Source organism: Pholcus phalangioides, unplaced genomic scaffold (assembly GCF_987345545.1).
Source record: "Pholcus phalangioides strain wild (caught in Gottingen) unplaced genomic scaffold, Ppha-v1.0 ptg000024l_1, whole genome shotgun sequence".
In the NCBI taxonomy this organism is placed as follows: Eukaryota; Metazoa; Arthropoda; class Arachnida; order Araneae; family Pholcidae; genus Pholcus; species Pholcus phalangioides.
In genome coordinates this window covers 16,715,022-16,728,516 of record NW_028301616.1, presented here as the reverse complement: position 1 = coordinate 16,728,516, position 13,495 = coordinate 16,715,022, and the positions used below count along the sequence as shown (strand labels likewise).

Genomic DNA, 13,495 nt, shown 5'->3' with positions numbered 1-13,495 from the left:
GGATGTTGATGGTGGTGATGATGGGATACAAAATTATTATAAGGAAATTATTTACTAAGAAACACTATTTATTCAGATTGGATTTGTTTCGAAGTTTTTAATATGAGTTTTATTTTTTTGCATATTCAATTCTTTTGGATAGCAAAGTATTTTGCACTCTATCTCCGGAAGTTTGACTTGACTTTTGAGCTTTCCTATCTGAAAAGTTATGGAATCAAGCCAATGTCTATTTATTACTTGTCAGAAGTTTTTAAATCACATCCGTCCCGCTAACTTCGCGCGATACTTTGGTCAGATGATACTATTGAATGGGATAAATTTATTTAAAATTTAGCGTCACTTTTATATTTTTGGTTGAAAGAAAACATGGCCCAGTGTAGCTTGCGAGGAGTCGTGATAAATTTTCCGTACACACCTTACAAACTTCAAGAGGACTATATGGACAAAGTCATACAATGTTTACAAATGGTTTGTTGTTGTTTTTTTACATAGCATGATAAATGCTATTTAACTGTTAGGAGCCCTCATTTCCACATGATCAACTAGGGGAAACCTCATTTCCAAATGATTCAGTGGGGCGTTCAACAGAGGGCCCACTCAAACAATATGTATTTCATCCACTCACAAAATATCGTGGCCATTGTGTTTCAATGGGATCACTAGTGTAAATTCCCAATGTGTGATTCATGCTAATCCAGGGGCATGGCCCCACACAAATGCAGGACTGCCAGGGCCACAACTAGACGCTTGGTCAGCCGTGGCCAGCATGCATTTTCGCACTTTCCTTGAGATGTTAAAAGAACTGTGAAAGTGTAAAATTTCCACCCCCATTCCTTGTCCACAAACCCATCTACTCCCTTCTAGTTGCGGCTCTGGACAGGGTTTCGGCTTGGAGTGATTTTCATCACCTTTTTGTTTTCCACACTATGAATTCACTGTAAGGTAAGTGGGGCTTGCCGCAGTATTTGGAAGTCATAACATGAGTTCTTGATGTTTCATATTTCATGGACAGAGTTATATTTACAAGGGAAGGGGTGTGAACCCAACTGGCATCACAGTGGTGGTCGGCTGAAGTTGGGTTTTCTGGGGTACAAAAAGTCGCTGAACATTGCTCGCGATTGACTAACAAAAAGTTCACTTTCAGATTTTGCATGAGTTAAATAGCAGATTTTACCATTAAGAGACAGAATGGACACTCATGATTTTGTGAATTAGATCTTTTATTTATTCGCAAAATGAAATATCTTGTGATTTGGTGCAATAGCGAACCCTGCTCCAGTGTAAAAATAAAACCATTTCGGTATAACATTAGTAACAATTTATCTTTATGAATATTAATTACTGGTACGTTTATAAATATATCTTGAAATAATATGTTTTTTTTAAGTATGGGTTCTGTAGTATCATTGGATCGGATATTTAAAGTAAATTTTAAAAGAAAGAAATATGAATCAATGGTGATAGAAAAATGAATTTATTCCTCACTGTATCTCTCTTTATTTAGGGTGTCAATGGGATGCTGGAAAGTCCGACAGGAACTGGTAAAACCCTGAGTCTTTTGTGCTCTGTTTTAGCATGGTTGGAAGATAAGAAAGCCCAGCAACAGCTGTTAGTGAGCAATTTTTCTACCAGTACAGGTTCTGAACCAATCTTTACCAGTCTTCGCTCCCAGCTGGACAACGTTGCTGGTCTTTGGAAATCTGGACCTAATCTAAGTAAATATATATATATACATTAGTAAAGAAAATAGGCCTATGAGATATTTAAAAATGAGACATTAGTAAAGGGCTCGATAAATCGAAAAAAAATTTTAGGTGCGAGCAAAATTTCTTGGGAGTCAAGAATGAGATTTTAATCTCAAAGGGAATGGTCGTAAATAATTTTTTTTTCAACTTATTTTGGGACTTAACATCTTTTTTCCTATGTTGAAAGCTACACTGTTATGAAATCAGAGAACTTTTTGTAGACTCCAGTTAAACTAATTTAGCAATCACATAGAGAGAAATTTAGGTGCCAGTACCAATCTTATAGTCAGCCTGGCACTTGAGATTTGTCATGCCATGCACTAGTATGGTATCGAATAGTAAGTAGTTCCCTGTAAGCCAGGGTTTGACAAATCCCAGGCGCTGTGGCAACTACAAAAATTTTGATAGGCATCTCTACTATTTTCTATATATGTGGTTACTGAATCAGAGTCAAGACAATACAAAATTTCTGGACTTTATATCAGCATATGTATAAACATGGAAGGGGGAGGAGTTTGCTCTTTCCTGGAAAAAAGTTGAAAGAAATATTATTTTTGGTCTGCTTTTTCTGGCTCTTAGACTTTTTTTTCGTGATCTGTGAAGCCCTGCTGTAGACCAATATAACTGTTCCGGACTCAGTCACGAAGCTGGGCTGGAAGTGATCTCGGCAACGGGATAAGTCCAGTGGCAAAGTTCTGGTATTCATGTTGTAGACCAATATTTTATTGTATTTTCCTGATTTTTTTAGTGGTGCCACAAATAGTTTACAGTTCTAGAACTCATACTCAGCTATCGCAAGCCGTGCAAGAGCTGAAAAGAAGCAGCTACAAACAGTGAGTGGTTTATATTTCAGCTTCTTTCCTTTTGCCACCAATCTTTTAGATTTATTCTTTAGCTTTTCAGTTTGTGAAAACAATGTGATGGCTTTTTATTTCCATCGATATTTTTTTCATGCATTTTTATTTTTTGCAATAACATTTCTACCCACCTATAATGGACACGTAACAGTCAAACTCAGTTATAACGACACCTTGGTATAGCTGCCAAGTCTCCCAGATTTTCTGCTCTTATCTCCCGGACTCCCAAAAAATTCTTTTATCTCTCGAAATTTTGCCCATGATTGTAAAAAAATCCCTATGTTTAGGGAGAAAATTATTCCCCAAGAATTTACTTAAAAAATCCTTGCTTCACATAAGCGTTGTGTAAATTGTCACCATTTCTTCAAATTACAAAAAAAATATTTCATTTTTGGGGAGAAAACACAAAATTTGCCGATCAGAGAGCATCAATCCGGCCTTTCAAAATCCAAAATTGGTATGATCACGTGTATCTGCTTTATCCATATGTCCTGTTTTGGACCCGATGGAGGTTTTTTGGTTTGCAAGATTTGGTTTGTGAGAGGTAATTTAAGCCAAGGACTTTAACCTACTGTTTGGCCATGATTAGCGATGGTTTGTTTGGTTTCACGGTTTTTGTAAAGGGAAAATATCCTTAATATTTCCCTTTTATTAAGGAAAAATCCTTAAAATGTTTTAAAAGATCCCTTTTACATGAAATTTTGTACGCAATTTGGATCAGCATGTAAACCTCATTCTGTAATTCTCATTCTCCAAAGTTGGTAGCTATGCCTTGGCTATAACTTCTCATATAGGTGCCAATGCTTCAGATTTCTTAAGCTTTATTAAAATCTTCTGGTCAGAAACCAGATTCTTCAGAATTTTTCATCTCTTTATAGAAAAATCCTCTATTGTGTTTCGTTTGAATAAAAAATATCTAAAGAAAATACTCTTTCAGCCCTTGAAAATCCCAGGCTGACCATGTTTTCTGTGGAAAATATGGGAAATTAGGACTTCAAGTACAGGAAATTCGCAATTATAGCCAAATATGATACCAGAAGTGAGCCAAGTATTGCTAAAAATCAATAGTGGGAAATGGAGAGCTACTGCAACTCACAGTGTGTTAAAGTGAATTCTTAATGGGTTCTTAATCTGTTGCTTCTGAATTCAAAGTGATGAATAGAAAAGGAGGTGAAAGATATTAAGTGATGGAAAAATTTACGCACACAGGTTCACTGCCACTTAGCTGTTATAATCGGTTTGCCTCCATATTGTGATAGCTAGTAATTCCTATTATTATACAAATACCACTACAGGCAAACTGCTCGATGAGGTGGCTATTTTACAGCATGCCAACTCTGGTCATATATCGGCATTTGGGTGGGAAATGAAAGTGCCATCAACCAGGTCGTCACCCCATGCTCTGTACGTGAAGAACTTGATTCTGGTGTTTTTTAGCTGGATTTGAATGTGTGGAGCTTGACAGAAACCTTCATAGTGGAAGACGAGTGGAATAAATATACCACTATTAAATCACACATGCACCTCATCCATATTCCTCTGCAGAACCTCTAATGAATTCGTACTTGCTGGAATGTATGTGTTATGAACGTGACATTAAGTTTGTTTCTGTGTAATGTTTGTTGTGTGTGGTGCTGCCATCTGCCATCAGCAGGGTTCGCACATCCTTACAAACTCCTTAAAAACTCCTTACTTTTCATTTCCCTCTGGAAGGGCCCTTATAACTCCTTACTTTTTGCAGCCACGCCTGAAAAAGTCTTTTTTTTTTTTTTTTTCTCTGAAAGGATGATCTTTTTTAGAATAGGCGTTCCCCACGGTGATGAATAGCATTGCCTAAAAAAAATAAGAGGAAGCTTCCCCCCAATATAAAGAGGAAGAAAAGATTTAAAAAAAACGCGCTCTCCCTTTATAATAGGAAATGTGAAAGCAGGGGATGGGATTGGAACATCCAATGGTTGTGCATACCTGCCAACCGTTACGATTTTGTCGTATTTAGTAAATTAATACGATTATACGCTTTTGCTTCTAAAAATGTGATTTTTTACCGAATCGCTAGTTTTGACGTGTTTTCCTGCCTATGTCGCAAACTGGTCAGCGTTGGAAATCGATGGTCCGTAGAACGACATCACTCCGCTGAACCAGTAGCCGAAAATTCCCCCATGCCCAGTGGTGAGAAAGTTTTTACTTATGTGGCGAAACGATGTCTCGAACCTCCTATATTACGCAGTATACTGAGTGCAGACCTCGCAGCTTTCCTATTTATCCTACTATTTTCCTACTTTCGCCGCAATCGTCTTCTTTTTTACCACAGTTCTCTCCTACTGTTCCTATTTTATCCCTCCTTCCTATTTGCTTACAGCCAATATCTCACTACGAAAATTCCGAGAAACCGCAAAATGTCACTGCTTTCCGCAGTTTTTTTGACGTGTTTTATTCACATTACAACTCGCTACTGAAAAAGAAAGGAAAAAAAATTTCGAGTAAGGGACGACGACAAGCGTATCTTTTCGCCGCCGCGCCTTAAAATGCTAAAAACTGAAGTCCAGTGGGGAAAGCGAATCTGTTTCGCAGATTGGTTGCCGTAAATAAAAAGGCAAAAAAAAAAAAAAAAAAGAGGTACAGGCTCTATCCACACACAAGATTCCATGAGAGAGAATGGGTTTATCTCTCCTGGGATCCCGTAACGAGCTTTCATCCCTGAAGCCAGGTTTTCCTAGGAGTAGGCTTTTTGCGCCGCGTGAACCTAACTGGATCATTTCGTGTCGGCAGAAATGAGTTACATAATGGCGTTACGCATTTGCGTTTTCCAAGCGTGGCGCATCGGCTCAGGATGGCTATATAGTATATGACCCTGGCGTCATCTACTCTATCGGCTGCATGCTCTGGTTTAAAGGGAAGAGACACAACACGAAAATGAAGGGAAGATCGCTGAAACGCGCGGCACACGACGCTTAACTCACTAGAAGCAGTCTGCCAATCACGCCCGATGTAAAGCGCTGTCGTGAGCCGTATCGCGCTCTATAGGAAAACAGTCGTACTGCTTTTCATATTGATGAATAGACGCCGTGTAGCGCTGGGTGATTCACGTTGCGCGTGGCATAGAAAACCTGCTAGTAAAACCCGGCTTTTAAAAGTGACAGCCCGAGCCACGTCTGGTTTTACAGGAGGGGAGGGGGGAGGACGAGCCGATCAGCCGCTATAGCTGAACCCACTTTTTTTAACCTTTTAACCTTAACCTTCTGAAAATAACTTTCGGGTATCTTTATTTTAGGGGTCATTCAAATATTACGTCAGCATGGATGGGGGATTTTCGATTTGCTGACTTGATGACGTGGAGGGGGGGGGTGGGGTTGGATGATTCTTACGTCATCAACCACCCTTTATAAAAAATATGAAATATTCTTAATGGTGCCTTACTCGGTGCGCGAATAACGAGTAAAACTTTTCACTAGTTTGTGGGCACCTGAACTAACATTCTCCCTATTGAGTCCCCTACAGAGCCACTCTAGTGATCTTCAAATACTGAGCGGATCCAAATGCTCTGGAGCTGTGCCGCGCGTCATATAAGTGATCCGTGATTATGCCGCAGATCATTGCATTTTTAATTGGGTTGCTGTATTTTTGAAATGTGACATCCATATTTTTATGGGCATCTTTTTCTTAGCCACCTCGTTGGACATTTTGCCTGTTGTGGCGTTGTATTTGTATCTCTCTCTGGCAGAAGTGGCCACAACTCAAGCAAGATAAAAACAAAATTTATTGCAAACTCAATACATCACTTCCGATTTCTTTAAATCATTTTAATACTATATACTCTCTCTTCTTTCTTACTACATTTCTCAATACCTAATCTTGATCATCATGCTCTGTTACTGTTCAAATTTGTGTTCTCTTGTCGCTTGTTACTCGTGCGTACAGTCACGGCATATCTCTTTCTTTTCAGCTGAAATTGCTACCCATCATACCCTTTATTCTGAAAGTTGAAGTCTTGGAAACATTGAAAAAGATATTAAATGAAAATCAATTCACATGTGGGCTTCTTTTGTTTTTCTGTGGGCTTCTTTTATTGTCTAGTGGTGCAATTTTTTTTTCGGAGGGGGCGTGGCCCCATGACACCTTAAAAACTCCTTACTTTTCATTTTGAAAATTTTATATGAGCCCTGAAGAGTTGCTGCAAATATAAATAATTTTGTAAGAAAAATCTTTGTTGGCTGTGGTTTTTATTTTGAATAATTGGAGGGGGAATGAATATCACTTTTAGAATTTTTATAATTTATGTGATGCTATTATGAGTTATATTTTTGACTAACACTTGAAGGTTTTAGAACACTTTGGTGATGACAGAAAGCATGTACGTGGATTGATTATTTTATGAATTCTTATGATGTCGGGTAACAAATCAAAACTTGTAATTTTTGAACCACTTCTACATCTATATTTTTGAGAAGAGGGAAAGTTTGTTTGCAAATTCAAAATAAATTTGCATATGTGCCCCGCCCCTTTTTTTGCTGTAAAACTTGTAAGTTATGAAGTTTGTCATGACTCCTTAAAAACTGCTTGAAACTCCTTAAAAAGTCCTTAAAAACTCCTTACTTTTCATTTTGAAATTTTTGTATGAACCCTGATCAGTTTTTCTAACTATGAAGTGTAATGATTGAATTACTGTATCATTGTAGGCTGATTCCTCTCTGTGGCTCTCTTTAATGGGGAGATTGGCCTGTATTTATGCCTCAAAATTGGGAACCAGAGAAAACCAACTTAAGCTGACCACCATTGTGGTGACGCTAGGGTTTGAATCTGAGTCCATCAATATGACCACTTGACCACCACAGCGGCGAGCATCTTATCACTACACCACTCGGGCATTTGATGAACTGGCTTTAAAAAAATATGCCCATAAGAAATCGTTGTGAAATATATTTACAACTTCAGCATCCCAAAATAGAAGCAATTTTTATGGGGGTGGGGGGGGGGGAAACTATAAAGTATTCATTATATATCCAGGTATTCAAATAGCTTTTAAAATTGTCTCTGTTTTGTAATTGCATGTTTGAAATTGAAATATTTTTTAAAGATATGTCATTTAAATATGGTCTTTCTCAATGCATTTTTGCAGTGTCAAATCTGTTGTTTTAGGCTCTCGAGATCAACTATGCATTCATCCAGAAGTTTCGAAGATTCAAAACAATGCTTCAAAAATTTATGCTTGCCGAGCAAAAATTGCTAGTAAATCATGTCCATTTTACTTGAATTATGAGGAGAAGATTCTCTCGCAGAAAGAATATGTAGACTCTTCAGTTTTTGACATTGAAGATCTTGTTTCATCTGGAAAAAAGACTGTGTAAATATTTTTAATTTGACGTTTTCTTCTTTTTTTCTTCTTCCTTTTGATTTTTTATTTGCATGACTTTATTTATGGTTTTTTTTAAACAGCAAGGAGTATTAAGGTTGTTAATAAATACTGGTTAAGAAATTGTAAACACACCTGGAAAGCTATGATTTTCATAAATTGATACATTTCAATTAATTCTCCATCTCAGTCGTATATCACCTGTTATATAAAACACATTTTTTTTATGCTGAAAGTTTTTCTAGAATTACATAAGACTTAAATAATAATTCAGATCGTATAGTTTCAATTGTTCCATTACAATATTTATTTAAAAATTGAAGTAAATATAAATATTTTAGCTTGCTCTCAACCCCCAAAAAAGATTTTTGTGTGTTAATCTGAGAGATTAGTTGTACTTGATGGTGTTCCGATTCATGTTGCATTTAACTTAGGGTTGAAATAAACAAACGTTCCAATGCATTGCTTAATATAAGTCATTTTTAAGTTATTTTGTATGCTTTTATGAATATTTTTTTCCTTTTGTAGATGCTGTCCTTATTTTGCAGCTCGTTCTTTAAGATCAAAAGCTGATATTGTATTTGCTCCTTATAATTATGTAATTGATCCAAAAACCAGAAGAGCACAAGGGATAGAGTTGTCAAATAATATTATCATCTTTGATGAAGCCCATAATATTGAAAGCGTCTGTGAAGAGAGCATGTCTTTTCAGTTGCGTTCACTTGATCTGGCGATGTGTATCAATGAGGTATGGGTTCGAACCTCACAAAATTTTAATTAAAGTGTAATCATATGTATATATAGTAGTTTGTTTATAAAAAAAACATTTATAATGTTTTAAATATCTGATGGTATTGTATAGAATAGTATATCTCATAGTCATGCATTAAGATAATAATTTTTGATTTGACATACTTTTTTTTATGTTATTCCATACAATATTAGGTTACACAGACAATGGATCTGATCAAAGATTCTGAAAGCAAAGATCTTACAAGTTCTGATAGTGGAGTGCCAGATTTTACCATGCATGATCTCGCAGTTTTGAAAGTTATGTTTTGTGAGCTGGAAGAACTTCTTGACAAAGCAGTTGCTGAAAATCCTGATAGTGGAGCTTCTAAGCCAGGAGATTATATGATAGGTGTAAGCTCATGCTTGTTGAAGCTCTGTTTATTTGTAATTCAATGTATTATACCTACAAAATACTGAAATTGTATAACATGATGTTCATTTATTACAGTAGTATCTCGGCCAATGAAGATAATTATTCCAGAATCACATTTGCTAGCCAGAATACAATTTCTCATAGGTTTCTATGGGAAGTAGTTTAATTCATTCCGGGCACTGCCCAAAATTTAAAGATAAGTTTCATAAAACACCAAGAAGCACTATAGAAAAAGATGAAAACTGACCAAAGGTTGAAATGAACATCTTTGCAATGGGATAAATGAGAATTTACAGGAAGTTGAGATACAAGATCTTTTTATTTTACTCTATGTATACAACAGTTTCTCCTAGATTGTCAACCTGTTAGTTTGTTGCTAAAAGTCTTGCGCCAAAAGCATGTGTGCACTGAAACATGTAATTCTAGACACATTTTTTTTTGGTTATTCTTTTAGCTCAATATCTTATTTTACTTGAAATGGTTCAAAATTGTTCTGAAAAGAAAGTGAAGATATGCCTCAGTAGAGAGCTTCCGAGGTAGACATAACTAAATGGGCTGGAGTGACTACAATTCTGATAATGACTGGGTTAAAATTTGGCTCGCAATGCTGCTGTATTATATGAGTGTGCATCCATGTCAGTTAAAATGTTTGTCAGCCAAGGTAGAAATATCGCGAAAAAACCTTTGAAAGCTGAAAAATTCGTAAGACGAGCCACTCGTTTGCCAAAATATCTCTGTAGTTTTATTTATCTGCATCATACTGAGTAATTTTATTATATGTATCATATCATAATAAATTCACCAGAAAGCCAAAAGATTAGTGCACCAACCTGCAGTTTGACAGGCCTGGGTTTGAATTCCTGTGAATGATTTGAAAAAGAAAAATAGATGTTCTCAATTGACTTTCCTTAAAAGTCCTAGTCTTTAAGGAAAGTCAGTCAATTGAAAGTGGGGTTCGGGTAGTAAAGTTGTGTGGTTAGTGTTCTGAGTTCCTGTTCAAGTAGCCTTTATTAAAATTGTTTGAGCAATCATATGCATCAGTTTTGAACTTTGCTTTTTATTGTCCATCATGTGAATGAATTGATACAATAAGAAGGTCAAATTAGATAAGTGGTTGAAGTATTATTTTGGTATCTGGAATCATAAAAAAAACCACTATATCAACACAACATATTAAAACATTATGGTATAGATCATGGATTCTCAAACCTTTCCACCCACGCTGCCTTTTTCCCTAATCAACGATTATCAGCAGCCCCTAGAGCAATTTAACAAAGAGTCTCTTTTTGAAAAACCTTTGTCATGGCCAATGCTTCACTGCACCCCGGATGAAGGTTGATGGCGCACTAGGGTACCCTAGATAAAGGTTGGCAATGTACTAGGGCACATCACACACAGTTTGACAACTCCTGGTATTGATGACAGTTTATGAAATGCCCAACCAACCAGGGTAAGGGGCTTTTATATCTAATGAAACAGAGCTTGGACTTAGTGTGTTAGTTTGTAAAATGTTGAATGATGCTCAGTAATAAAGTGGCGCTCATCAATACCCCATCATTTTGTCAAAAACTGACGTTATGTGTTGTATCGGGTGGTTGTGATACTAAAGGAAAAACATATAGGGTGGTCATTATATGAAAACATTGGAGACTTATGTTATCCTATCTGTTGTTATAATGAGCGTCAACGGTATATGGCTAAAAAATTTGCCCATTCTTTACTTGATGAAAGTTTAGTAAAACAGAATATAATTTACTATGTTTATACATTGTTCTTTCCCTTTCTTTTCAATCCAGATCTTGGCCAAAGTGGAAATTTTGCCCCGTAGGCGAGATATGATATTAGATGTTTTAGACAAAATAATTCTGTATCATTCAACAAACATCAACACTCCTTTCGCAACAAAAGGTGCAGGGCTACAGAAATTCTCTGACATCATCAAAGTACTATTTTCAAGAACGACAGAAAATGACAGGTCATTTGATCTGAACAAAGAATTTGCTCACAAATACAGGGTGAGTATCTGTAACTAATTTTCTAGGGAAATCACATATTTTTAAATGGCGGTATAAGAAATATATGTTTCATTTTCATAGAAATATAGGTATTTTAATCTGATGATAATCAAAATTAGAATACAGGGGGTGGTTTGCAATATATAACACTAATTCGTTGCCAAAAACATTGAATTGCATGACAATATTTTGTATGTAAATCTATGGAAAATGGATTAATTGGTTGTCCTATCATCCCATTCTATTTGTCATAATGGAAGAAGGTGCACTATTATCTTTCATACTTTAAGTATTTGACTTTATTGTACTCCATCATAAATTGCATAATCTATTGTGTTCCCAAACAAGCCTTGGGTGTAAGAAGGTATTTTCTTCATCCTGTTTGACTTTTTGTCTCCTCTCTACTTGAATAGGGATAAGGAACTGATCAAATATCAACTCTTATTCTTCAAATTTTGTCAAAACCTTTCTGCAATCTTTTCATTTGCTCTAGCAAATGTCAGCATTCGAGAATACTATGAATGCCTGTTTTATCCCTCCCCCTTCTAAATCCATAAAACTAGTCTTGAATTGATTTGAATTGCTTAATTTGAAGTACATCCTGGAGTTTCCTTCCCCAATAACTTTAGATTAGATTTTTCTGATTATCTGCCTCCAGCTCTATGAAGTTCTTGAAACTGATCCTCAATGATGTTCAGGTACCAGATAATTAATGGTTAGCAACTGCTATGGAGAGTGTGCTTCCAAGTTCAGAAGACAGATGGCAACACTTGACAAGCAACACATAATAAGCATTCTATACAAACTTCACATTATGTTAACACACATTCCAACATGTGCCCATTCGTTAGAAATTCCGTAGAGGAATATGGACAAGGAGCATTTGCAGTTCAGTAGCAATTGGCTGTACAGCTGCTGTGTGCTGGTGTAGGCATTGGTGATGGTGGTTAGCTGAAATTGCTTTTCTGTGGTTTTTCAACTTCGAGAGACAAAAGCAAGCAGTTTTCTCATTTGAAAAAAAATCTCTTGGCAGAGAACAGGGCAGACCTTCAACATGATACTTACATAACTTAGCCATCAGCAGGTCTGCAAAATATTTCTATTTAATTTTTTTTTTGAATGTCAAAAAATTGTTTCTCACGAGTCTGTGAAGATTTCTGACTGTTTTCAGTGTCAGCAAGCATACAAATATTCGATTATCACGCTTCACTAATAGTTTAAAAGAAATAGACATTAGCACTAAATTTTTTTTTGCACAACACTAAATATACTCAGACTGTTATATATACATGCACACTTCTGTCACAACTCATTCAGTAGTTGTCCATGGCGATAGATAGGAGTCAGGAATTTGAAAGAAAGAAAGAAAAGTTTGGTTGGGACACCAAACTTTTGGTGTGACATTCCCCTTCTCCTGGGTTTGCCTCATTGTGCATCTGTATTATACACAAAGTAGACTAAGTGAAATTAGAGAGTGGCACCTCTCTCGCTACCAATCTCTATTGGCAAGATTTGCAATGTCCAGTGGGTGCATCCCATGTATGCCATTTGCCTGAGTGATCGCATCTCTCTGGTTATGTATATGCCTAATTATGGTGATATCTAGAGTCCTTTTAGATTATTTTATTGATAGAAAATGAAATTGCATCTAATATTTTGGTCATTCCAGTGGATACCTTAAGCATCTATAATTTTTGCCTTATTGCCAAAATGGTTTCCACAAGGAACCTAAGACCACCATATTCTTAAAATATATCAAATTTTTTCACGTTTAGCTAACTTTCTGTACTTTGTCCCTGAATTATTCTCCTATTCTGTTAATTTTTTAGATTAATTCTTACATTTCTCTAAGAGAGAGAGAGAAAAAAAAAGAAGATGACTTTGAAAGCAGAATATTTGAAGTTAATGGAAAAATTCAGAATAAAAAATTAGCACCAAAATAAAGAACAAACACCAGTTCAGGCCAACATGAAATGTCTGATAAGAAACGACATCCAAAAATTCCATGCTTATTTTAGTGGAGTGTTGAATTGTGCATGCCACAATACTTGACTCATTGTTATCGAGGTACTGCTCTTGCCAATGTTATTTATTTTTGTAATTTACACAAATACAAAATATGCACATATACACAACATCTATACGATATACAAACATATAATGCACACACTTTGACCTCAAGGGACATGAATGTCCTTTCAGCAGGTCTATAAGGGTTACTCTGGGGTATTAGCTTAATATGTTTTTATTTTAAAAAATTTGAAACAAAGAACTAACACCAGTTTTAGGTATTAAGGTTGACAACCCCTCAATTTTTTTTTAAATATCAGTTCTTTGTTGCTGTTGTAATAATGATGAATTTA

General features: G+C 36.0%; 1 protein-coding gene across 1 annotated transcript in view; it reads left to right on the top strand.

Annotated features, from left to right (window-relative positions):
* The first annotated feature begins 235 nt into the window (after positions 1–235).
* Rtel1 (Regulator of telomere elongation helicase 1) overlaps positions 236–13,495 on the top strand; it is a 31,766-nt gene continuing 18,506 nt past the window's right edge. Inside the window, exons 1-7 of the mRNA XM_089250838.1 lie at positions 236–468; positions 1,505–1,715; positions 2,494–2,578; positions 7,719–7,943; positions 8,481–8,700; positions 8,898–9,095; positions 10,914–11,132. Coding sequence (XP_089106964.1) covers positions 367–468; positions 1,505–1,715; positions 2,494–2,578; positions 7,719–7,943; positions 8,481–8,700; positions 8,898–9,095; positions 10,914–11,132 — 1,260 coding nt within the window. The 5' untranslated portion in view covers positions 236–366. The remainder of the gene's footprint in view (positions 469–1,504; positions 1,716–2,493; positions 2,579–7,718; positions 7,944–8,480; positions 8,701–8,897; positions 9,096–10,913; positions 11,133–13,495) is intronic.